The sequence below is a fragment of the Ipomoea nil genome, unplaced genomic scaffold, assembly GCF_001879475.1.
Source record: "Ipomoea nil cultivar Tokyo-kokei standard unplaced genomic scaffold, Asagao_1.1 scaffold0415, whole genome shotgun sequence".
NCBI classification, from domain to species: Eukaryota; Viridiplantae; Streptophyta; class Magnoliopsida; order Solanales; family Convolvulaceae; genus Ipomoea; species Ipomoea nil.
In genome coordinates this window covers 1,057,031-1,084,665 of record NW_017616843.1, presented here as the reverse complement: position 1 = coordinate 1,084,665, position 27,635 = coordinate 1,057,031, and the positions used below count along the sequence as shown (strand labels likewise).

At 36.7% G+C, this 27,635-nt stretch overlaps 1 protein-coding gene and 1 long non-coding RNA gene across 5 annotated transcripts; one reads left to right on the top strand and one right to left on the bottom strand.

Moving 5' to 3' along the window:
• Positions 1-1,275: 1,275 nt before the first annotated feature.
• Positions 1,276-21,225, bottom strand: LOC109172247 (putative late blight resistance protein homolog R1B-17). Of its 4 annotated transcripts, XM_019321401.1 has the most exons (5): positions 21,041-21,225; positions 9,932-12,546; positions 1,770-1,844; positions 1,500-1,660; positions 1,276-1,410 (listed from the first exon to the last, which is right to left on the bottom strand). In XM_019321401.1, exons 2-4 carry the CDS (start codon positions 12,524-12,526, stop codon positions 1,550-1,552), a joined length of 2,781 nt encoding a protein of 926 aa, XP_019176946.1. In that variant the 5' UTR covers positions 12,527-12,546; positions 21,041-21,225; the 3' UTR covers positions 1,276-1,410; positions 1,500-1,549. The 4 variants fall into 4 exon arrangements, with proteins under 4 accessions (XP_019176946.1, XP_019176947.1, XP_019176948.1 ...); XM_019321402.1 differs by lacking the exons at positions 1,276-1,410; positions 1,770-1,844 and adding an exon at positions 9,693-9,747 and having other exon boundaries at positions 1,573-1,622; positions 9,857-12,546; XM_019321403.1 differs by lacking the exons at positions 1,276-1,410; positions 1,500-1,660; positions 1,770-1,844 and adding an exon at positions 2,053-2,318 and having other exon boundaries at positions 10,397-12,546.
• LOC109172253 lies at positions 20,857-27,635 on the top strand. Its single transcript, XR_002052699.1, has 3 exons — positions 20,857-21,047; positions 23,976-23,977; positions 27,625-27,635. It is a non-coding gene; the product is annotated as an uncharacterized LOC109172253 (long non-coding RNA).

The window sequence follows — 27,635 nt, the reverse complement described above, 5'->3', positions numbered from 1 at the left end:
TATATATATATATATATATATATATATATAGAGGGACGCACTCAGGTGCGAATAAGTGCCCAGGAAGGAAATGCGAACGAATCAGCGCGTGACACGTGTCCAGATCTAATAACTTAAAAAAAAACGCGGTGACATTTTCGTAAATAATTGAACATCGAAGTGCAAGTAAAATCTCTTATAAGTGCACCTATTTTCACCTATAAGTGCATGTAATTTTGCCTTGTTAGCATTCACTTTCCGCAACCATTCATGCACCTGGGCGTGCTTATAACTATATGTGCAACTATTTATAACTATAGGTGCAACTACTTATAACTATATGTGCACCTACTTTCACCTATCAGTGCATGTAATTTTGTCTTGTTAACATTCATTGATCTGAGTTCAGCGGGTAGTAATACTCCTGAAAACCATTCGCAAACATTCATACACCTAAATGCAACTACTTATACCTATGTGTGCAAGTACTTAGAACTATAAGTGCAACTAAGTATTGATGCTCAGTGTAAATTTTTACTTGCACCTATAATACATTTTACATGCACTTGTAATACATTTTACTTGCACTTCGATGTTCAATTATTTACGAAAATGCCACCGCGTTTTTTAAAAAAATCAGTGTTTCTCATCCATTAGATCTGGACACGTGGACGAACAGAATCCATTCCTATTTCGCGCCTGGGTGAGCCGTTCGCACCCGAGTGCAACTCTCTATATATATATATATATATATATATATATATATATATATATATATATATATAATATATATATATATATATATATATATATATAATATATATATATATATATATATATATATATATATATATATATATATATATATATATATATATATAATATATATATATATATATATATGTCCACACAGCTGTGTGGACCACGGGTCCAAAACATCGTCATGAAGATTATGAGTAAAAATAATGTACATTATGTGTTAGAATATTGTACATTTTGTGTTAGAATAATGTACATTACGTGTTAGAATAATTTACATTATGTGTTAGAATAATGTACATTACGAGTTAGAATAATGACACATTTGGGTAATATAATGTACATTATGTTTTAGAATAATATTTTAACTTTTTCGTGGGCAAGCTATATATATTCTTTGCTAACTATTATTTATACATACAGTTTTTAAATTTATGCTTATATATTTATTATAGTGTTGTTATTGTATATTTTATTATAGATTCATTATTAAAGATATTGATGTAATTGGTAATGATAATTTTTATTCAATGGACTGTTACAACTTAACCATGGTGTCATTGAAGTAGAAAAAAACATCATAACACACATAGCTGAAATTGTTCAAATCAAATGGAAACCAAAAATATTTTGTGTTTGTTTTCTCCCAACCAAAGAGACAGATCACCATCCCACCAATCTGGATTGGACTGGACAAGTGACTAAATTTATAAACATCACAACATTAGCAATAAACTTCAGCCATGCTGCCATGAACTTACAAGCTGAAACATAAAGTGAAGTTCAAATTCAATTAACAACCTTTCTTAAGTCACTGCACTTTCTTCTTCAATGCATCAGAATACTTATCAGCTTTCAACATTTCTTCTATACAGTTTTCGACACTTTCTTCTTCATATCTTTCAATAATAGGCAATTCAACCTTGAAAAGTAATTGAAAATGAGTAAAAACGCAAATAATCAATTAATACATGGAATTAGAATGCAGAAAACTAATATTTTGAAATAATGAACAAGAATTAGAAAGAAACCTTAGTTCCAACTTTACGAACACGAAGTGGACAACCTGCCTTTCCCTTTAATGTTCCGCTTTTTGCAGAAGAAATCTGCGTCACAAGAGAAGAATAACAACATTCTAATACAATTAAATTCAGTGTTCCAATTTTTGCAAAATTAATTGGAACTTGTTTCAATTCCCAACAATATCTTAATAAGACAAGGCGCTCCAAAACTAGGAAATGATTAGAACTTGTATTCCAATGTTCGAGATTTGAACGTGAAATAAGAAGTGCCTTTAATTCTCGAAAGCCCGGCTCGGCTGCTTCGATGGTTCCCACGTTGAGCCACAAAAGGCGAAATCTTTTAGTTTAAGTACCTTAAGGTGCGGCAACTTGCCAATTGTGTCCATCTCCTTCCATGGAAGAAAAGTATAACGAAGTGTCAACTTCATTCTTAAGGTTTGGTGGAAAACCTGTTGGAAGACAAAAGTGCTCGACCCTTCCTACTTCAATTTTCAACTTCTCAAGTAGATGTAAATGCACAAGGTTCCCTAGATGGCTAGGCGCCAATTGGCCTTCAATGTAAATCCCTCTAACTGGTTTTTCGTTGAAGCTAGCAACTTTCAACTAATAAAGAGTTTGTAGATTGTTTTTGACTAAGCAAGGGAGATACTGTGAACATCTCTTGTCAACATGCAAATGCTTCAATCGTGGCAAACCCAAAATATCACATGGCAGGTGCAAATGACATTTTTCCATCCAAGAAGTAACTATGAGAGTTAGCAAATTGTTAAGCTCGAGAAATTGAAGCTTGTAAAGAGAACCAATGGTACTTAAAGACAAATATCTCAAATGAACCAAATCTGTTATTTCACTAGGCATCCCTTGTGGCGCCATTTAACTAATGATAAATCTAATACTCTCAGCAATTTTGAACATGGGTATACCAACATGCATTTGGAACGGTATACATCTTTACCAAAGCAAAGAACTGAAAAGATTTTATAGGGAGAGCAATTTCTATAACTTGCTTGAGTGATTGGCCAATGACTTGTTTGACAGCTTAACCGATGACTAGCTTTTGGAGCATGGTTGTCATTGATAATGCACAAAGCATTCCCCTTTATTGCTTGTCTCGCACAGACCTTGTGCACTCGATCATGAACCTTACATGATTTAACTTTGCCATCAATACTTAGCTCATTAATTTGAACTAAACCTCTTTTAATGAGATCATGCAAGTAACTCTCTGCAACTGCTTCTTCCAAACTCATACTTTTATGTGACATTAAAAATCCCTCTGCAACCCATAAGTTGATTAATCTCTTAACGTGAATGACATTGTCTTCAGGAAACACACCAAAATAATGAAAACAAGGTTTCAAGTGAGGAAGTAAGTAGTTGTAGCTCAATGAAAGTATTTGTGAAGTTCTTTTGTCATTATCATATCTATCAACTCTATCCAAGTTTCCTCAACATCTCTCCATATTTGTATTGACTTTTCTATTGTCGCTAAAAGTCCGGCAATCACAACAACTTCTAGTGGTAATCCACTGCAACCATAAACAATCTTTTTCCCAATCGCTCAAAGTTCTCTCCACATCTCTCCGTATTCCACGGACGGAACCCATTGGCTTTGCCCAAACACTTTCCTTGAAAACAATTCCCATAGATTCACTAAAGTTAGATACTTCACATGGTAGGGATCTGCACTTATTTAGCCACCTTTGTTGTGACACCCTGGAAATTCACTCCTTAAACTCGAATTAATTTCTTAATTAATTCCTTGTGGCCTTACAATTCTTTTCCTAATTCCCCATTGAAATTAGTTAAGGGATTTAGTTTGACCAAATCCCTTAGCATTTTAATTTGGTCAATGGGTAGACCTTATGCTTTATTCCTTGTACTCTAGACTTTGTTTTTCTTCTAACTTGTTTTTGGAAAGAAGGGGCCCTTTTGGTCTTTTCACCATTTCTAACCTTAAAACCCTACCCTAACCAAGACACCCCAACACATTTCAAGATTTCTCCATCTCTCTACACCCTTCTTTCTTGCTTCCCACTCCTCATTCTCTCCAAGAAAACCCTAGAGTTCATCTTCACATTTCTTCAAGAGATCCAAGCCAAGACTCCAACTTTCTAACACTCCAAGGCTAGAGGTGATAAGATCTATCTTCCTACACATTTTCTATTCAAGATTTCCTTCCTATTTCTCTAAAATCTCTCTTCTATCTTGTTGGGTTTTGGGAGTTTGATGAAGATCAAGTAGATGTTGAGAGCTAAGTTGATCTAGAGGTGCTTGTGGTGATTTGCCAAGTTAAGGAGGTAACCTATGTCTTACAAAATCTATTTTATACTTGCTATGATGATTTCTTGACATTCTTGATGCTATTGAGATTCTTGACATCCTTGATGCTATTGAGTGATTATGTGCGTATTCTTGTGTTTATGCATTTTTAGAGCTTGTATTTAGGGTCCTTAAATGCTATTCTTTGAGTTATTCCATGTGTTCAAGTTCCTTTGATGATTGACGTCAGTTTTGGGTGTTTTGGACTTGAACTTGGCAATGTTGATGTTTTTCCCCGAAGGGAAGAGTTTTCCGCAGGTATGTACCCGCGGGAGGAACAACGGGGGGTTGTCCACCCGCCGTTCCACCCGCGGGGAACGTTGATGGTTGGTGACGGGCGGAGCCGCGGTTGGTTGTCCACCCGTGGTTTCACTCGCTGGTACACAATGGGGGGAACGACAGGAGGTTGTCCACCCACCGTTCCGCCCACTGGTACGATGTATTTTGACCTCCGCTTTATTGATCCGTTGTGCACTTGTGTGTCTTGATTGATGTTTCATAAGTCTAGAACGATGTCTTAAGTACCCATGATAGGGTTTGTAAGTCTTGAATCATGTATGTGATCCAACCTTGTGATTCGTTGGATTGGAATGAAGTCTATGATGTTCGTTTGAGCCTTTATGATTGCCTTGATGAATTGCATGCTAGCTACGTTGTTATTGGTACTAGTATGTGCTTTCCTTGTATTCCCCATGCCTATTCTTGATGAGGATTGGTAACTTGTGTTTTACCAATCATTGTGGTCTATTGAGTTAAAGTCTTTCGTTATTGTGGAATACGTTGAAATGTTTCCTTCATGCCCTTCCTTGAATTCCTTTGATTAAACCTATGATTATGAGCTTGTACAAATGTTGTACCTTATCATGATTATTCATTGATTAAGCTATTGTTGAGCTTATCCGTTGTTGTGCACACTTCGTGTGGAATCTATGCTTTGTTGTATCTCTAGATTCCGTGTGAATCGACTCTTGATGAGATGTTTGATTGATATGTGGAATAGTGGACAGTGTGGGGACTTATGTGATACTGATATGTGATTGGCGGGCCTCTGGCTCTGTTTGCAATGGGTCATGTTGGTGCGGGAAGCCCTTGACAGGTCGGTGGTGGGTTTAAAACCCAGATCAACCATTGTGAACTGATCCGGTAGTGGGTTTAAAGCTCCGGGTTGCCGTTTGGATACGTATGATTTGTGGGCAACTTGGGAAACTTATCCAGTTGCTAGAGAAGGTAGCTAACCCGTTGGGCTTGAGATCTCAATAGGGGGTGTATACACTTAAAGTTACTGGATCTGTTTCCATTGGGTTGCGGCCCGAGTCGTTGCGATGACTCTATGGTATGTGATTGATGACTTGGAGCCCTCCACACTGGCCCACTATGATTCGGGTCCTTGCGATGACTCCACGATGAATGACTTGGTTTGGCTATGTCCTGCGTGGACTTGGAACCTTGCCGGGAATGGATTGATTATGATTCTTATAACTCCTTGCTTATGAGCATATCTTGATGTTTCCCTTTGATTGATATTGATGATAATTTGTTATTGATTATTCCATTGTTCTTATCGTTGTATTGACCTCTTGATTTATCGTATGATGGTTGGTTGATTGAGAGTGTTCCATTATGAGTCTTATGATGTTTCTATTCCTCGTTTTAAAAGACTATATATTATGCCAAGTCTCAAATGGTTTTTTTATATCTATACTATATGGTACTCAACGCGTAGTGGTGGGTTACTTAGAATTATTCTCTAACGGGTGCTACGCCTTATGTTTTTCAGGTGCAAAGTAGTTGAGCCGAAAGCGCGATAGTGAAGCCCGGTAGACTAGCTTCTTTCTTATAGCTAGTAGTAGTTTGGCCTGTGTGCCCTGTAACTTGTAGACTTCTAGTTAATAGTTTTTGTAAGCCTATGCATTTAGATTAGACATCTAGATGTGACATAGCATTTTCCGGTTAACTAGTTAGCTTCCATGACTTTTATACCTAATGTTTAGCTTTAATCTTCGTTCCTAAGCTTCAATTGCCTTAATTTAGTACGTAAAATCGGGGGTGTTACAGTTGGTATCAAAGCCTAGGTTTGAGCCTAGGTTAGTGCTTTTAAGAGTAAGACTTTAAGGTGTTAACCTCGAATCCTAAGTGTTTAAGTACCTAAGTTTTAGGAACCTTAGGACGCGTGGTGAGGTTGTGAGTTTTCCTATCGCTTTCTGTTGTGTTTCCTGTGCTTGTTTTTCTTTTAGCTTTAGTTCTTTTAAGTTTAGGCATTGGGTAAGGGTGCGAGCTTCTAAGTTTCCTTTCGTAACCGTGCTGCTTTTGTAGAACTCAAGATGGCACCACCGAGATGTCGTGCAAGGACTTCAGAAATGCCTACCAACGAACAACTAGCTTGAAACCTGCACCAGCTGACTCGGGTTACTCAAACGCTGAGCAACGCCCTCCTCAACAACAATCACCAACATAATGGGAACCGAGACGTAGCACGCCAAGTGTCGGGTCATCGTCCCCCAATCTTCGCATGAGAAGAGGATCCCACGGTGCTAGAAGAGTGGATCCGGATGTTCGACAAGATCTTCGAGGTAGTGGTTTGCCCGGAGGATCGCCAAGTGGAGTTAGCTACGTTCTACCTTAGACAAGAGGCCGACTTGTGGTGGATACACGAAAGGCCAGCTTGTAGACAAGATCCAGAGTTCAGTTGGGAAGGCTTGAAGGATAAGTTACGTGAGCGGTTCTACCCCGCTCATGTCAAGGCGGCAAAATACGAGGAGTTTCTCCACCTTAAGTAAGTACCATTGTCGGTTATGGAATACCATAAGAAGTTTCTGGAGTTAGCCCGTTTCACCGCGGTTTTGGTACCTACCAAGATGAGTAAAGTTGAGAAGTTTGTTGCTGGACTCAACTTTGATGCTAGGAAAACCTTGACTGTGTCGAAGCCCAAGGCTCTCAATGAGGCCTATCTCTGTGCAGCCGACCTCTATCGTGTGCAGCAAGTTCAGAAAGGAATCTGGGAGAGTCGTAAGAGGAGTTTAGTTACCGGTACCGAATCAACAGGAAGTTTCCAAAGAAACAACTTTAAAGGTGGTAAGACTCCCCAACCAATCCGGAACAACTAGACTAAGGCAAGGCGCTACGTTTGCAAGAAGTGTGGAAGTGACCACCCCAGCTTGGATTGCCATGGGAAGCCGGCAGTGCGCTTTGCTTGTGGCAAGAAGGGCCACCGGTCTTTTTAGTGCGTGGTTAAGGGAAAGACATCATCAAAGCCAAATCCATCTGATAGTGGGAGATCCCGATCGGGAGGTAAGTTTCGAAGTGGAAGTGACGGTGGGGGAAAAAAGGAGGAAGCATCCCGGAACCGTGCGCGAGGCCGAGACCCCGGCAAGGCAAGATCTCCAGCCATGAGTCATATGCAAGCCAGAATCAATGAAGTAAGTACTTGTACCCCTTTCAGCTTGCGACCTTCTTTAGTCTTTGTGCTAATCCTTGTGTGAAAGCTTTTGTGTTAAGCGTTAAGACCTTAGCATCCAGGCCTAAACGGGGTGTCTATCTTATTGCCAAGAAAAGAAAGAAGCTAAAGCTTGGAGCAAAGTATTATAAGAAGTGTTACCAAGGAGGTATTGAACCCACAACCTCTCACTTAACAAGTCAAGATTTATGTACTAAAAGGGAGGAGTAGTGGTAGGACACGTGTGTGGCCAAGAATGAAGGCTGCCAGATGCCGTCCATTTGTCAACCATCCGTGAGTCTTTCAACAATATAAATAGACACCATTCCCTCCCTTTAAAAGGCATTTATTGGCTCACCAACCCCCTTCTAGTCCGTTAGTCCGAGTCTCCTCCTTTCTGCTAGCACACAAGGGAACGAGTCCTGTTGGTAACATATTTAATTTTGTTTTATTTATTAGTCCTTTAGCTTGTGTTATTTAATTATTATTCGAGCTATCATTTTGGGCCCTATTCCATTCCTTAGGGCTATAGAATTTATCATTTATTTATCTTTTGGACCGGTGTCTCGGGCTTTTTAGGTACTATTCTGGGCCTAGCGCCCCAGATAATAATGGTTACTATTTTCCTACCCTTCGTTCTGTACCTCCATACCCGGTTACGCCAAGGCCAAGGAAGCAAACCGGATCAAAAGAGAAGAAGAAGAATGGTCTTCTAAGAGACCCTTGATAGAAGAAACTCCCGAACCAAATAAGAAGGTGCCAGAACGACCTGTAGAACGGCACTCGGAACAAAATCGGATGGCCTTGCGGGCAGGGTCATCGACCCCAAATAGGACTCCAAGGTTATTCACACCTATGCTGACAGCACCAAGACCTTTGACGCCATTAACAACGCATCCAAGTGAGGTGCTAGCCTATATTGAGGGATGCAACATGGTGCGGTTACCCCGACCATCCACCATGGAGGTTCACAGAGTCGATAAGTCAAAATACTGTCGATTCCACAAGCGACATGGCCATGACACAGATGAGTGTCATACTTTTAAATAGCTGATTGTATAATTTCTTTTCTCAAAAAGCTAATTGAAAAAGTTATTTTGAACAGCTTTTTGAATTTTAGGATTTTGGAGTTACAAAAAGGTGATTAACCAAATACTTATATTGATTTTTTAACCAAGTCAAATAGCTAATAGTGGTCAAATAAGTCAAAATTAACTGATAAGCTAACTATTTTATCAAACAGGGCCATTGACTATTCTCTTGTAACCCGGACTTTCAAATAAAGTAATATGGATTACGACAAGTACTCAACACTAATCTAAAAGAAGAGTCCGAGAATGGATCGAGTATAAGTACTGCTCAAAGTCCAAAAGTGTGATTATTTGACATTTCATTAGTCTCACATTTCTCTGCAAGCTAACTTCATTTTATTGCAGATTGTCTTGCTTCTAATCTTACTAATGCCAAGGCTAGATAATGGATTTGTGCATTTCCATAACTTGAGAAAGACTGATCTGCAGATTTGTGAATGATCGATAGAAATTTATGGAATTGACAGCTCAAGAAATTAGTAGTGTGTTTTTTTGTGCACCAAAAAGCATTTCAATATGTTACGAATTTCCAACCACCAATCTGGATTAGACTGGACAAGTGTGGTATACTTATCAACATTAGGCAGTGCATGAACTCATGAAAGCAACAAGTCACGAGTTCAACTCCCAGCCCTCTTGGTTTGAATCGGTCAGTTATTGACAACCTAGACTGGTTTACCTCTTTGTGATTCTTTGCCGAATTGTCGCTCAGAGTCACAAGGCAGGATTTACCCAGTGCACACCCTCGGTCACTTTCTTCTTTCCTCTTCAATTCTTTCAATGCATTCATAGATTTCGACACCTTCTTCACATATTTCATCACACTCTTCCTAGCTTTAATTTCAACATTTCTAACAGAGAGAAAGAAAAGGCTCTAGAGAATGTGTAATGTGTTATTCCAAAATAAAAGTCAACCAAATACGTACAGTATATAATGAAGTAGTCAAAGTAACTGTAAAGCAACAAATACAACTAAATGACGTTATTGGATTCCACATACACAACTGAGACGACACAATCCTCCAACACTTTCATCTTCAGAGCTTTCCATACTTTCTTCTTCAGAGCTTTCAGAGCTTTCCATACTTTTTACTTCAGAGCTTTCAACACTTTCATCTTCAGAAATAATAGGCAATTCAACCTTGAAAAATAATTGAAAATGATTAAGAAAACAAATAATTAATTAATACATGGAATTAGAATGCAAAAAACTAATATTTTGAAACAATGAACAAGAATTAGAGAGAAACCTTAGTTCTAACTTTACGAACGCGAAGTGGACAAGGTGCTATTTCCTCTAATAAGTACTTCTTCGCAGAATAAATCTGATTTGCAGAAGTCACAAGTGAAGAATAACAACATTCTAACACAATTAACTTCAGTGTTCCAATATCTGCAAACTCAAGTGGAACTTCTTTCAATTCCCAACAATATCTTAAGACAAGACGTTCCAAAACTGGGAAATGATTAGAACTTGTATTCCAATGTTTGAGATTTGAACGTGAAATGAGAAGTGCCTTTAATTTCCGAAAGCTCTTCGATGGTTCCCACTTTGACCCACAGAAGGCAAAATCTTTTAGTTTAAGCACCTCAAGATGTGGTAACTTGCCAATTTTGTCCATCTCCTTCCATGGAAGATAAGTATAACGAAGTGTCAACTTCTTAAGGTTTGGTGGGAAATCTGTTGGAAGATAAAAGCGCTCGACTCTTCCTACTTCAAACTTCAGCTTCTCAAGTACATGTAAATACACAAGGCTCCCTAGATAGCTAGGCACCAATTGACCTTCAATGTAAATCCCAAGTTCCTTTAGGTTTGGAACCTTTCTGAAGTTTGGTTGCTTGTCGGAGCTAGCAACTTTCAACCAATAGAGGGTTTGTAGATTTTCTTTGACTGAGCTAGGGAGATACTGTGAACATCTCTTGTCAACATGCAAATGCCTCAATTCCGACAAATTCAAAATATCACATGGCAGTTGCAAAGGACATTTTTCCATCCACGAAGTAACTATGAGAGTTAGTAAATTTTTAAGCTTGAAAAATCGAAGCTTGTAAAGAGAACCAATGGTACTTAAAGCCAAGTATCTCAAATGAACCAAATCTGTTATTTCACTAGGCATGCATCGTGACCATTTAACTAATGATAAATCCAATACTCTTAGCATTTCCAAACATGGGTATACCAACCTGCATTTTGAATGATATACATCTTTACCAAAGCAGAGAATGGAATGGATTTTATCTAGACTGCGATTCCCATAATTCGCTTGAGTAATTGGCCAATGACTTGTTTGACAGCTTAACCAATGACTTGCTTTTGTAGCATGATTATCATTGATAATGAACAAAGTATTCCCATTTATTGCTTCTCTCACACAAATCTCAAGCACTCGATCATGAATCTTACATGATTTAACTTTGCCGTCAATACTCAGCTCATTAATTTGAATTAGACTTCTATTAATGAGATCATCCAAGTAACTCTCTGCCACTTCTTCCAAACTCATATATTTATGTGGGATTAAAAATCCCTCTGCAACCCATAAGTTGATTAGTCTCTTAACAGGAATGACATTGTCTTCAGGAAATACACCAAAATAATGAAAGCAAGGTTTCAAGTGACTAGGTAAGTAGTTGTAGCCCAATGAAAGTATATTTGAAATTGTTTTGTTGCTATCATATGTATTAACTCCATCATATGTATTAATTCCAACCAAAGTTTCCGCAACATCTTTCCATATTTCTAGAGACTCTTTTGCTGTTGCCAAAAGTCCAGCAATTACAACAACTGCTAGTGGTAATCCACTGCAACCACGAACAATGTGTTTCCCAATTATCTCATATTTCTTGGGAACGTATTGGCCTTGCCCAAACACTTTTCTCGAAATTAATTCCCAACGATCCTCTATAGTTTGATACTTCACATGGTAGGGATTTGCACTTAAGTATTCAGCCACCTCTACAAACCGAGTAGTTACTAAGATTCGGCTTCCATTAGAATTCTCTGGAAAACATCCTTGGATGGCATCCCATGCAGCAGTGGTCCATATGTCATCTAAGAAAATTAAATACTTCTGCCCCATCAAACTTCTGCATAATTGCTCAGCTATCTGAGCCTCATCTATGTTGTAGATTTCACTAGTGATTGGTGAAATACAACGTAATAGACCAATGAGCATCTCTTTAAGGTTATGAACCTGAGACACAACTACCCATGCTCGAATGTGAAAGCTACCAATAGTAATTAGATGTCCATATACTCTTCTGGCTAATGTAGTTTTTCCAATGCCTCCTTCCCCAACTAGTGGGATAACTTTTAGTTTCACCAATGGATTTTCAACATATTCTCGTAACTTGTCAATGTCATTACTCCTCAAAATGGTGAAAACTTTACTCTTCGAGTATAAAAAAGTGAGCCGTTTTATTATTGTCTCTATATCACTGTCGAATCCTACAATCACTTCATTCTCAGTCTCTAAAGCATTTTGGTAGGTATCGCAAACTGTGATGTCCTCTTTCTTAGGCTCTAAAGTAATTATTTTTCTTAACAATGGGATCCATTCTCCAGCTTCCTCGATATCTCTTAACACTTGTTTCAAGGTCAAATGAAGTTCAGAAGCCACAAATTCAGACTCTCCCCAGTTAACTCCAAAATATACCATTCTCAGTTTAGATTCTATTTTGTAATTTTCATATCTTCTAGCAACTTTATCTCGGATTGTTTCATACAGTATGTTAGCGCAGGTGTCCCTGTGATTCATTTTCGTCTTACATTCCTCCAAAAAGGCTTGCACAAAGCAGAGCTTGGCAGACAGCAACTTGATTGTTTCAAGCAGTGAATCATCAAAACTCGAAAGTAGTTTGGGCTCCATAAGGTGTTGATCAACTATTTTGATTAGAGTGGTTACAACATCAAAATCCATTGAACCTCACTAAAGTGTTCCTGGCCGGAATTCACATTAGACTTATTACTCTCAATTATTGAAAATGAAATGGAATGATTATAACAGAGATGGTGCTTGCATGCAAGCTAGATGGGTTAAAATCTAATAAGTTAATACAAAATTTAGTCATACACTATAGTAATTTTTTTCGATTTAGTCCTAAATGATTTTTTGTACTTAATTAGGTCGTCAATTTTGATGGTTTTACACTTTTACTTTTATTCAACTGAGTCATATGTTAAGATAGCATGATAATTTAATTTCATCTCAAGTAATACTCAATTTAGTCATCAACTATAATAGTTTTATCCAATTTAGTATTCGACTATAATTGTTTTGACTAACTATAATTGTTTTAACCAATTTAGTTTTCGACTATAGTGATTGTTTTCAATTTAGTCCTTATTCTAATAGCTAAGGATTCAATTAGATAAAACCATCAAAATCGAAGATCTAATTAATATAAAAAGTCATTTAGTACTAAATCGAGAAAAACTACTATACTCAAAGATTAAATTGGGTATTAACTCAAATCTAATCTGCTGAATTATATATAGTATCCTCAGCAAAATCATTGCATCTTCTAGCTAGCTAGTTTTCAGGGCCGGATTTTGGGCTGTGGCACAGGACCCCAAATTTTAGAGGGCCCAATATTTAATTTTTACTTAACTAGTTAAGATATTAAAAAACATAAAAATTACAATTAATCTTAAAAGGTTACATGGAGGGATGGTAGAAACATGTGTCTATTTTATTTTCTTTGGGAGGTCAAATGTTCAATTCTAACTAGTGATATCTATCATTTAATTAGGCTTTTGATAGACCTCGTTTATTTTAAGAACGGGGCTACACAAAACTAAAAACCGGCCCCGCTAGTTTCTAAACTTCATGTGATTCAACCGAAAATGCAAAGTTTGTTACCAATTACCATTACAAGCTTTTCAATTATTTGTATGCTGATTTGCTAATATATATATATATATATATATATATATATATATATATATATATATATATATATATATATATATATTGTTGGAAATTAGTGAATAAATCGATACACGAAATATATATAAAATATATATTTATCCCGAAAGATGGAATTTAATTTGTACAAAATTAATTCCAACCAATTTTGGTACGAAACCAAAATTACATATATATACCTCGTATATATATTAACCAACTAGGGATTTATTTTATCAAAATAATCCCACCACAACTAGTACGAAACTAGTACACGGGACTTAATTTCCACGAAATTAATCCCACCACAACTAGTACGAAACTAGTACAGGGATTTAATCTATCCGAGATTAATCCCACCACTTGGTCCGAAACCAAGAACAAAATAAAAGCAAGAACGGGTTTCTAACCTGAAGTTTTAACCCAACGCGAAGAAACAAGAAGAAGTAGAGGGAGCCCGAGTCGTGTGTACACACACTCTTCTTAAAACCAATTCGCCACCTCCCGAGGGTGCTAGGATCGTTGTGGCGTCAGTCTCCCAGGATAAAACGGACTACGACTTTGGCGTTCGAGCACTCCAACCCAAAGTCCGGCGAACTAGAACACAAGTTGAGCACTCCGATGTTTTATGGAAGATGTTGGCAGAATTTCTTTTCAAAACATGAGATGAGAGTAGAGAGAAAATGCAAAGGTTTTGAGAGTTTCAATCTTGAATGTTGTGTGTAAACATTCTGCCACCACCGTAGCTATTTGTAGGGGAAATATGAATAAATAACATATTCATGGCACATAAACCACCATTAATCCAATTTAAAAATTGAATTAAAACGTTTAAAACGGTCATACTTATTATCAAAATAATATCAACGGTCACGAACTTAATACGCGATTAATTCGTACCGACCATAACGACCCGTTTCAAAATATCTGAGTGACTGAGAAGTCCGTATAAACCCGAAGGTTTAACAAATTGGGACCTGAAACCACACCCGAGTGGTCCGCAAGCACCGAAACGGTGCAGCATGAATCAATGCATATAACATTTGATTCGTGCACACCGAATCCACAGCACGAAACGAGTTACTTTGGAATCCAAAGCTTAAGCTCAATTCATGCACAACTTTCGTCAATGCACAAAGCATAACACGAAAGTTCATTTTCCCAATTCACTAATCAAGCTTTCAAAAGCTTAATTACCATGTTGCAACTTAACCTTTTCCAATGCTAAATTACAAGCATTCCTTCGTGAATGCTAAGTAATTAGCACCAAGATTAGTGCTAATTTTAATTAGCCACTAAACAATAGGTTTAAGTTGTCGACTTCTCTCAAATAGGTTCACTTTGAGAATCAATTTCTCATTCACCTATTACCCATTTTGAGCGTACATTATATCAAATTCTTCGTCTCACTACGAAGAACCCGAATCCACTTTGACCCGACCCAAATCGGAAGTGGACCCACATATATTTGTACCACAAAATAATCACTCAAAATGTCATTTTTAGCTAAAAATTCCAACAATCCCCCACATGAATGAAAATTGATTTTCGGGACGAGGAAAAATCGACACGAACGTGCTCAACGGTCGATCCCTGCATAGCATAGGTAGGTGTTACCCTTTGAACCTTGCCTTGTGAAAATATGTTTACTCTACTAGCTGTATGGTAGAACTTGATGTCTTTGAACCAACTGCCGTTTGTGTAGACGATGACATATCCCACACAGGAACCTTCCAACGTTTGTTCTGTTCTCATGGGTGTGCCCGTTTTGGTCATGGGTCACTTTCCTGGTTCTGCGAGAGTTTCTAAAGAATTGAGCCCACCAATTCTCCTTTGAAGCGACCCCACTTCTCTCTAACATAGGTGATTCTTTATCGAGTATCCCGCATACTCACACATGTCAACCGACATTCGAATCATTAAAGCATCAACATGCTAGCCTCGTGCGGGAGTCACTGTTCTAACGAGGAATGGTAGGGAGTCCGAGACCCCCACAGTGACACGCTTCGTTCCATAATTTAGTTGTCCCATTGAACCTAGGTGCCAGCTAGGTTGGGTGTCCACTATTGAACTTTTATTCCATAGGCTTCAAACCCATTCCTCGTGCCAACTTCTCAACAACATCTTTGCTCAACCCTTTGGTTAGCGGATCCGCTATATTGTCCTTTGACTTCACATAGTCAACAGAGACAACACCCGTTGTGAGTAGTTGTTTAATGGTATTATGTCTTCGACGTATATGTCTAGACTTACCATTATACATATGACTTTGTACTCTCCCAATTGTTGCTTGATTATCACAATGCACACTAATTGGAGGTACATGTCTATCCCAACAAGGAATATCCTCCACAAAATGGCGTAGCCATTCAGCCTCTTCACAACATTTGTCTAAGGCTATCAGCTCAGATTCCATCGTGGATCTAGCTATCAAGGTTTGTTTCGAGGATTTCCAAGAAACGGCTGCACCGGCTAACGTAAACACGTAGCCACTCGTGGACTAAGAGTCCTTCATATCCGATATCCAGTTAGCGTCGCTATACCCTTCAAGTACAGCAGGATATCGTGTATAGTGCAGTCCCCAGTCACGAGTATACCTCAAGTATCTCATAACTCTCACTATTGCCTTCCAGTGCGCATCACTGGGGTTACTCGTATATCTATTGAGTTTGCTAACCGCAAAGGCAATATCAGGCCTGGTACAGCTCATTAGATACATCAAACTTCCAATAATCCTAGCGTATTCTACTTGAGATATACACTTTCCGCGATTCTTGGACAGATGAACGCTAGTATCTAATGGAGTCCTAGCCACTTGATAATCATCCTTGTTAAACTTTGCAAGGATTTTATCAACATAATGAGATTGGCTTAACACGAGACCATCAGGTCTTCTCACGATTCTAATCTCAAGGATTAAATCTGCCAAACCCATATCCTTCATGTCAAATCTCGAATTTAACATGTCCTTAGTAGATTTGATCATTCGATCGTTACTACCCACGATGAGTATATCATCCACATATAAACAAAGAATGACATAACCGTCTATCATTTCCTTAACGTAGACACACTTGTCACTTTCGTTTATATTGAACCCATTGGTTAACACGCATGGTCAAACTTCTCGTGCCACTGCTTAGGCGCTTGTTTTAAACCATATAACGATTTAACCAATTTACAGACTTTCTTTTCTTGGCCTGGAACCGCAAAACCCTCAGGTTGTTCCATATAGATTTCTTCATCTAACTCGCCATTCAAGAAAGCTGTTTTCACATCCATTTGATGAACTTCCAAACTCCGCAGTGCGGCTATGGCAAGTATCATCCTTATGGAATTTATTCTCGTTACGGGAGAATACGTGTCGAAGTAATCAAGGCCCTCGCGTTGCCTGTAACCCTTAATTACAAGCCTAGCCTTATACTTCTCAATGGAACCATCAGGTTTCAACTTCCGTCTAAAGACCCACTTGGATCCCAAGGGCTTACTACCCGGAGGAAGATCAACCAGTTCCCAAGTGTGATTCTGTAGGATAGAATCCACTTCACTCTTTATAGCCTCTTTCCACATTGGTCCTTCCGTAGAAGTCACAGCTTCTACATACGTTTGAGGCTCGCTTTCTAACAAACATGTCAGAAAATCCGGTTCATTTTCTAGTAAACAAGTTAGAATATGCGTATCACATTCTAACATGTACGTCAAAATCTGGACCAAAGGATTTTTCAATCCTAACTCGCTTGCTACGTCTAGCTTCGAGCTCGGGTTCTATTTCAAACCCTCCACTGCCGTTATCCACAGCCTCGTCGAATGTTCGTTTCGACGTACTAGGTCCCTCACTGGACCTACACGGAAATACATCTTCAAAGAACGATGCATTCCTTGATTCAAATATCGTGTTCTTATGTACGTCCAGAACATAGGACTCATGTACTAAGAACCAAAAAACGCCTTTGGCAAGACACCCCCACATTTCAGGTATTAGTAGGAAAGCTTCCTACGTACCCATAACCCATAAGAAGCCTTATCGAGTTTCATGTGGGTAACCTTATTTAAAAGGTACTTACTTGTCCAAAGTCTTGTCTCACCCCACACACTTTGAGGTAGACCCGAACTTATCAACGTCTTGATATTTATGTTCGGCAAAAACATTCGATTGAAGTGAATACCGTGTCGTAGGCTCGAGTACGATACCAATGCTTGCGCAGAAATCACCAATAGGTGTTTCATATTCACCACATCGATCGTTTCTAACCGCCTGAATTCCACGATTAAGTTGGTTTTCCACTTTATTCTTATAAAGAATAAATTTATCAACGACATCGTTTTTACTCTCAAGCAAAATTCACTTAGCACTTTCGAGTGCTATCGTTGATACTCCGAGAAGTACATCCAAGATGTCACCCGAAGGTTATGTACCTCCACTTCTCGATAACTCGCCTATGACCGAAATGTACGTTTACTTCTCGATCACATGGCCTAGAGGTGCTTCTAGCACTTCTCAGACCCGAGATGTGCACTTCACTTCTCGGTGGTTTTGCCACATCACAAATATCATATTTGTGCTTATCATAAAATTTGGAATGTGGTCCATGCTAACTAATCTACGTATAGATTCAAAATTACCATGACCTTGTCTACCGTGCCACAAACACGAAGACCCAACCAGGCAAGACCAATTAATAATGTTCTTATTAATTACGGTTATTACACCGAGCTTATAGCCCAATTAGTAATTAACCCTTGCCTTCATTCCAAAATTAGACAAAACCTTGTCTTAATCCACAATAGTGACAACTTTATAAATCATTACACCATTACTCGCAAGTTAGGTGGTTCAAGATTTATTTTGTTGTCCCAACACTTCCGTCATTTGTCACAAATTAATTTCATACTAGTACAATTTGGTATCTTTAATCAAGTTAATTTCTACATAATTAATAAGATTATATCAACCAAATTTTCCCAACTAGTTGAGTCAAGCTTATATAATCGTATTAAGAATATTATTTAAAATATTCAATACACTTGAGCTTTGACGCTCACGATTATATAGCCATCCCAATTTTGACAAATTGACTATACTTGAAATCTAGAACCGAAGTCCTTTACGAGATTTCAACCATGCAACACGTTTGTTACATACCACTATGGCCGTTAAGCCATTCAAGCATATTCCGTGGAATTGCTTCTTGAAGTCCTTTCTGCCCAAAGGCAACAAATGGATACCAGATTCCACTTGAAAGGCTTCACTCACGATCATTCCTTCGTCAACTTGACTTAGGACGATCCCGGAATCTACCATCTTGTATTCAAGTAATCGGCTAACGACAAACACTTTTGCCTTAGCGTCATCACTCTTATACTTCAGGTCCAAAGATTCCCACAACGAGTCACACAAGCCATTAAAAACATAGTTTAGGCATAGGAAAAATCAAATATTTCCAAATCCTTACTATGCTAACGGTTTGAGCGTTAGACTCATGTTCCTTTCAACTAGGAACCATCTCGATCAAGAACCATGACATGCCGAGAATCACTAGGTTGAACAACACTTTAAGTTGCCACCATTCAAAATTCAACTTCTTTGAATCTCCATGGTCTTTCGACCAATCCACAAGGTACCGTCCCACATACCTTCATCATAGGGATATACCCTTTGATGCCACCACCGGTCTCCGAACCAAAGTTCACCGGGGTTTCGGAATGTGCAACTACGTTGCCGATCCGACCATTTGAATGTGCATTACGAGCAACATTCATGGTTCCACCACTCGTGGAATCCATCGATTTAATCACCAAGAAATAATCGGTTTTAAGATTGTTGGAAATTAGTGAATAAATCGATACACGAAATATATATAAAATATATATTTATCCCGAAAGATGGAATTTAATTTGTACAAAATTAATTCCAACCAATTTTGGTACGAAACCAAAATTACATATATATACCTCGTATATATATTAACCAACTAGGGATTTATTTTATCAAAATAATCCCACCACAACTAGTACGAAACTAGTACACGGGACTTAATTTCCACGAAATTAATCCCACCACAACTAGTACGAAACTAGTACAGGGATTTAATCTATCCGAGATTAATCCCACCACTTGGTCCGAAACCAAGAACAAAATAAAAGCAAGAACGGGTTTCTAACCTGAAGTTTTAACCCAACGCGAAGAAACAAGAAGAAGTAGAGGGAGCCCGAGTCGTGTGTACACACACTCTTCTTAAAACCAATTCGCCACCTCCCGAGGGTGCTAGGATCGTTGTGGCGTCAGTCTCCCAGGATAAAACGGACTACGACTTTGGCGTTCGAGCACTCCAACCCAAAGTCCGGCGAACTAGAACACAAGTTGAGCACTCCGATGTTTTATGGAAGATGTTGGCAGAATTTCTTTTCAAAACATGAGATGAGAGTAGAGAGAAAATGCAAAGGTTTTGAGAGTTTCAATCTTGAATGTTGTGTGTAAACATTCTGCCACCACCGTAGCTATTTGTAGGGGAAATATGAATAAATAACATATTCATGGCACATAAACCACCATTAATCCAATTTAAAAATTGAATTAAAACGTTTGAAACGGTCATACTTATTATCAAAATAATATCAACGGTCACGAACTTAATACGCGATTAATTCGTACCGACCATAACGACCCGTTTCAAAATATCTGAGTGACTGAGAAGTCCGTATAAACCCGAAGGTTTAACAAATTGGGACCTGAAACCACACCCGAGTGGTCCGCAAGCACCGAAACGGTGCAGCACGAATCAATGCATATAACATTTGATTCGTGCACACCGAATCCACAGCACGAAACGAGTTACTTTGGAATCCAAAGCTTAAGCTCAATTCATGCACAACTTTCGTCAATGCACAAAGCATAACACGAAAGTTCCTTTTCCCAATTCACTAATCAAGCTTTCAAAAGCTTAATTACCATGTTGCAACTTAACCTTTTCCAATGCTAAATTACAAGCATTCCTTCGTGAATGCTAAGTAATTAGCACCAAGATTAGTGCTAATTTTAATTAGCCACTAAACAATAGGTTTAAGTTGTCGACTTCTCTCAAATAGGTTCACTTTGAGAATCAATTTCTCATTCACCTATTACCCATTTTGAGCGTACATTATATCAAATTCTTCGTCTCACTACGAAGAACCCAAATCCACTTTGACCCGACCCAAATCGGAAGTGGACCCACATATATTTGTACCACAAAATAATCACTCAAAATGTCATTTTTAGCTAAAAATTCCAACATATATATATATATATATATATATATATATATATATATATATATATATATATATATAAAAGTCTATGAATATTTTCGTATATAGTGAACACAGTTAAATATCTAGTCCAAAATTATTAAATTTTATAGTTAATAAACATGTAGCAAAAAGCAAAGGAATTGAGAGGGAAAATGTAATGGTGAGTGAGTTATGCTAAACTGTATCAAAGTAAAAGTGGAATTCTTCAAGTCAAGCAGGAGAAAGTATGAAACATACCTTGAAGGTCTGAGTTAGTTGTTGAAACTATGAAGTGTTTCTGATTCAACTATTTTCAAGTGTTTCTGAAATTCAGATCGGAGCATTTACTGAGCAAGAAATTAAATGAGACGAGTATTGCAGCAATGATGAGATATGGGATAAGGTCTGAATTATTGATGGGATCTAACTTTTCATGTAGCAATAATGATGAAAGATGGGATAAGGTCTGAATTATTGATGGGATTTAATGAATTCTATTACATGTACTTTCAAATCTTACTCTTTCAAATTTACTTCCTGATATGGTAGATTCTGATAGATTATTTTCTTCATGTGACTTCCTGTAAAATGTCTACATCAATATTTTTAGTGTGGGAGTCAAAGTAGAGAATATGAAATGAGAGTACATGTACTCCCAATACATACTCCCATTTTGTACTCCCTATCGATCATTTGGCATGCTTTGATTTCTCAATTTTAAAAGGGGCTATGATGTTTATTCATTTCTTTGTTTCATCTTTCAATCAAATTTAGACACAAGTGTAAGTAAAGGTTGGGAGTAAAATTTTGAGAGTACATAAGTATTTTCCTAATGGAATTTAACTTATTATTATTATTTTTTTAAAAACATTCCTAATACTTAAAAAATTAGTATTTGCTCAGTGATCATCCATTTAGAATAATGATAATTGGGCTTGTTTGGTAATCAACGGTTAGCGAATCGTATTAGCGAGTTTGACTAGCAGATTATATCAGCAGTTTGTAAAAAGATGTTTGGTAAAATTAACTGTTAACATTTAAAATAACCAAAAGAGTATACACATAATAATTAATAATAATAATAAGGCACAAGTGTCAAATAGACTCATCTACTACTCCAAAATGCTTAATTCCGCATCAACTAAAACATAATCTAATTGGACACACTTACCTCTAAAAATGTGTCAATTAGTTTTTTTTTTTTTTTTTTTTTTTTTTTTGCAGGTTACATTCATGTTGCCACTACACATTGCTGACATGTAATTTTATTTAAATAAAAATAGTGATGAATGGGCTTCTAAATAAAGAAGCATGGGCTTCTTTTTTTCCTGCCCATTCGATGTGAGAATCGGATGGGCTGGAGTGAATAAGGGGGCATTTAGCTCCCCTTTTAATGGGGAGCTCAACGCCCTCTTTTAGTTTAATACCAAGCTTCCACAATGGAAGCTCAACGCCCTCTTTTAGTTTAATACCAAGCTTCCACAATGGATGAAAGGAATAATAATGTCTTATAGTAAACTTCTGCAAGTTTCTACATTTCAAGTAAAGAAATTCACTCTCATTATGGAAGGCATACCTGAAAAGATGGATCATATCAATTTACTCCAAAATGAACCTTTTACGTGTTGACGCATTCACTAGTGGCCCATTCATTAGAGAGATTAATATGTCTCTTCACCTTTCCTATAATGTGGCAGACAAAATATCCATAGATCATCCAGTTTCCAGAGGCGAACCTACAGTGGGGGCAGTGGGGTCAGCTGCCCCCACTCACCCCACCCCCACCCCTTATATAACTCTTGTATGTATATGTGTATATATAGTACAAGTTTTAGTATAAGTATTAGAAAATAGAGAAATGTTTACAAAATGTGAATTAGCATAGATGGCTGAGCATATGGTTGTTCAATATTCTCTTTTCCTATTAACACTACCTTTTCTCATTATTTCACATTTTCACTATTATTAATAGTGCATATTGCTTCAACACAATAATATAATCTTCATTATTTATATATTAATAATGAGATGAGATGTGTAATTTATAATGGATCTTTTATTCAAATTATTTTATCAAATTGATTTTGTTCATATTTTGTTATGAATATTTTTATAATGTTTTGATGTGTTTTATAATTTTCTTATATCCAACATTATTTATGGCTATACTTTTTAAGTGTTTCATTTTTTTTTTCTAATTATCAATTTTGCTTTAATATTTTGCCCCCACTGAAAAAAATTTCTTGAGTCCACCACTACCAGTTTCTGATCTTGTATGCACTGTCTACTTAATAGGTCTAGCTGAGAAATATTAAGTTATTTTGCATTTAAACAGGTTATTTTAATTTTTACAAACTCATAACTTCTAACCTAGTTACCTTCACCTAAAGTGGAGGCCATGAAAATTGGTTGTTATTACATCATAAAGCATCACAATGAAGATATGTTATGTACATCACCAGATGGTATTAAAGTACTTTTGAATTCTAGAAATCATATTTGGAGCCTTTCTGTTTCTCCCGGTGGTGCAGTGCAGCGTCTCCGGCAAAGCTTATCAGCGGCAGAGCTAGCTCCTCTCCAGTGCCTGTCTCCCTCTTCGCCATAGCACTATAGCAGCAGGATAGACCGTTCCGCTGGAGATTAGGAAGTAAATTTCACATCATCACCATTTTTATTTAAATAAAATTACATGTCAACAGTGTGGAGTGATAACGTGTAGGTAATGACCTATTTGAGACTTGTACTTAATAATAATAATAATAATAATTTTTTTTTAAAAAAAAAGAATAAACACATTAAAATTTAAACTAAAAGAGGACAAATTATGGTCCACACAGTGTTATATGGATCATAACAAAAAGTACATTTTTAATATACTAAATGTACATTATTTTTGTACTGAATGTACATTATACAATATAATGTACACTCAGTACAAAAATAATGTATATCATCTGAATACAATGTACATTATTTTTGTGCTGAATGTATATTATTTTTGTATTGAATGTACATTATTTTATAATATACAAAATATGGTCCATACAAGTTGTATGAACCATGGTCCACACAATAATGATTGGCGTTGAGCTCCCCATTAAAAGAAGAGCTAAACGCCCCCTTATTCACTCCAGCCCATCCGATTCTCACATCGGATGGGTAGGAAAAAAGAAGCCCATGCTTCTTTATTTAGAAGTCTGAGGCTTCTGTTAATCAAACAATTTTTTTTTTTTGAAATAAGGTTTAAATTGGTCATTGAACGTAACCTGAAAGTGCAATTAGGTCACTGAACGAAAAAAGAGTGTCACTAAACGAAAAAAGGGTGTAATTAGGTCACTGAACACAGGTGAGTTAGTACATTTAAATAATTTTTAATAATAATTTTTAAAAATAAAATAGAAAATATAATAAAAATAAAATAAAATATAATAAAATTAATTATTAAAAATTATCCATTTCACTAAAGCGTTTTTTATTTTTAAAGTTAATTATTAGAAATTATCCATTTCATCCCAGCGTTTTTTTTTATTTTTTTATTTTTTACTTTTAAACTTAATTATTAAAAATTATCCATTTCATGCTAGCGTTTTATATTTTTATTTTTAGATTTAATTATTAAAAATTATTCATTTCACCCCAGCATTTTTTATTTTTATTTTTTATTTTTTATTTTTAAAGTTAATTATTAAAATTATCCATTTCATCCCAGTGTTTTTATTTATTTATTTTTAATTTTTTTAAGTTAATTATTAAAAATTATTTTAAAATGTCAACTCACCATCCACGTAAGCAGACAACCTGATGAAATGGATGGTAATCTGCTATCAGGTGAAATTGCATACATTTGGAGTGTTTAGTGGCCTAATTGCACTCTTTTTTCATTCAGGCCTAATTGCACTTTCAAGTTACGTTTAGTGGCCAATTTTGATCTTATTCTTTTTTTTTTTTAAGAATTAAGGGCATTTTGGGCAAGAGCCAAAAATGCCAACCTGAAATGTTGTAAATTGCAGCGTTTCAAATTTTAACGGTTTGAAGCAAATCCGCTGCTCCAAATCGCCATTTACCAAACAAAGTTTTCAGCGCTTTCACACGGTCAAAACGCTGAAAACAGCGAATCCGTCTTTTGGAGCATGGTTGTCATTGATAATGCACAAAGCATTACCCTTTATTGCTTTTCTCACACAGACCTCGTGCACTCGATCATGAACCTTACATGATTTAATTTTGCCATCAATACTTAGCTCATTAATTTGAACTAAACCTCTTTTAATGAGATCATGCAAATAACTCTTTGCCATTGCTTCTTCCAAACTCATACTTTTATGTGGCATTAAAAATCCCTCTACAACCCATAAGTTGATTAATCTCTTAATGAGAATGACATTGTCTTCGGGAAACACACCAAAATAATGAAAGCAAGGTTTGAAGTGAGGTAAGTAGTTGTAGCTCAATGAAAATATTTGTGAAATTCTTTTGTCATTATCATATCTATCAACTCTATCCAAGTTTCCTCAACATCTCTCCATATTTGTATTGACTTTTCTATTGTCGCTAAAAATCCAGCAATCACAACAACTTCCAGTGGTAATCCACTACAACCATAAACAATCCTTTTCCCAATCGCCCAAAGTTCTCTCCACACCTCTTCGTATTCCACGGATGGTACCCATTGGCTTTGGCGAAACACTTTCCTTGAAAATAATTCCCATATATTCTCTAAAGTTAAATAGATACTTCATATGGTAGGGATCTGCACTTATTTAGCCACCTTTGTGAACCGAGTAGTTACTAAGATTCGGTTTCCATTAAAATTCTCTGAAAAATATCCTTTGATGGCATCCCATGCAGCAGTGGTCCATAAATCATCCAAGAAAATTAAATACTTCTTGCCCATCAAACTTGTGCATAATTGCTCAGCTATTTGAGCATCGTCTACGTTGTAGATTTCACTTGTTACTGGTGAAATACAACGTAATAGACCAATGAGAATCTCTTTGAGGTTAGGAACCTGAGACAAAACTACCCACACTCGAATGTGAAAGCTAGCAATAATAATTGGATGTCTATAGACTCTTTTGGCTAATGTAGTTTTTCCTATGCCTCCTTCTCCCCATATGGGTCCTCAAGTATAGTGGTTTGTCAAGTTTAGTCCTAAACTTTCAAATTAATCACTTGTGATTCTCGACTTTCAAATTATTGTTACCGCCCTTGGTCCAAGTTAAGCACTCATGGTCCTACAACTATTAAATTGTTAACCACGTTTAGAATGATTTATATTTTGTTTTAAATTTCAATCTTATAAATAAAGTAGGAATGCGAGAAGTGGAAACAAGTGATGGACTAGACACTAGTGTGTTGCCTATTTGTCTTTTCATTTGGAATTGCATATTAAATGCCTAAATGGTAATAAAGTAACTCCAGAAACTACTTACTAATGATATATGAGAGTTTTTTTTTTTTTTTTTTTTTTTTTTTTTTTTTTTTACTAGCGTGCACTTGATGAAGCTAGAAGGGGAGTTTAATAGACTTTTAACAATTTTAAACTTTTTAAAGAAATGTAAGATTTCCCAGCAGAAATCTTTGACTTGCTAAAATTTGTTTTGTAGCTTTGTTTGATTTGAATAAGTGTAGTGTATGTAGTATGGATAGTTTGAGTGTTTGACACATAATTAAGACTTTAAAGAGAGAGGCATTTATAGTGGTTTGAAGAATTCTCTACTCAACCTTTCTCGTTAACCCAATGAGCGTTTCACTATGTATTTATAACCAAATACAAGGGAATGAAGCCTTACGCAACACAAGTGCTACTTGCTTCCTCCTGTGACAATCCTTGAATATAATGTAAGTCTTGTGCTACTCACTAACCTCATCTTTATTGTTATTTGATCAATTTTCGCCACGGATTAGCCACAAATTAAAGTCGCTTTGCTTAAATGATCATTCAACATCTTTCAAAGAAAAAAAGATGATTTTGTTTTGGGGTTGGACTACTATTAGAATCTAGATGATTCTTTTAACTTATCACACAGAATATCGTTTGAAAACTTTGAGGAGCTTGTAAAATCAATACTTTGTTCTAAGATTGGGGTCCTCCTTAAATAGATGCGAAGAGCTGAGTATTAATTCAATTTTGAACATAATCATATAATCAAACTTGCATGACAAATTTCAACACTTAAACTTTAACAATCAAATTTTATTTATATAAATGTAAGATCTTATTATAGGGTACTTAGTGAGTTAAATACAAATTGCAAATTTTCTTTCCCCTTTTGGATCCCTAGCTTTAGGGGCAATTGTCATTTTTCCCTGGCCCTCCATAGAATATATGACTGCCCCACTCGTCATTGCTATTAAAGTGGACATTATAGCAATTGGGAGATCTAGCATTGGTTTGAAGAACTCCAGCGCTATAGGGGATGCCATCATTACTCTCATCAGCCAATTTTATTCTGTTAATGAAAGCTGCCTTTGTGTAACCCTCTTCTGCGAAATGCCCACTCCCCATTTGAGTTCCGGTGTGAACTCCATTGGTCTTCTTGTTCCTAACAGCACCACCATACTGTAACCTCGTTGCTGGAGCCTTTCTGAGATGTGTAAACAAGCCCATTGGCCAATACCCAATCTCATTGTCTGTTGATAGTAATTTCAACACCCACCTTTCATTATACATGTCCTGCAAAATTTAATTGTAGTGATTAGTGTCAATTAATTGTCTTGTGTCTTTACATAAAATGGTGAAATGGGCAGCTCGGTTGGTTATAGGGGTGAAGTTTGGCAAGAATAATCAATGATCAAGTCTCAACAGCGGCAGTGTGGGAGCAACCTCTCAAAGTCAGGAGGCTCAGCTAAG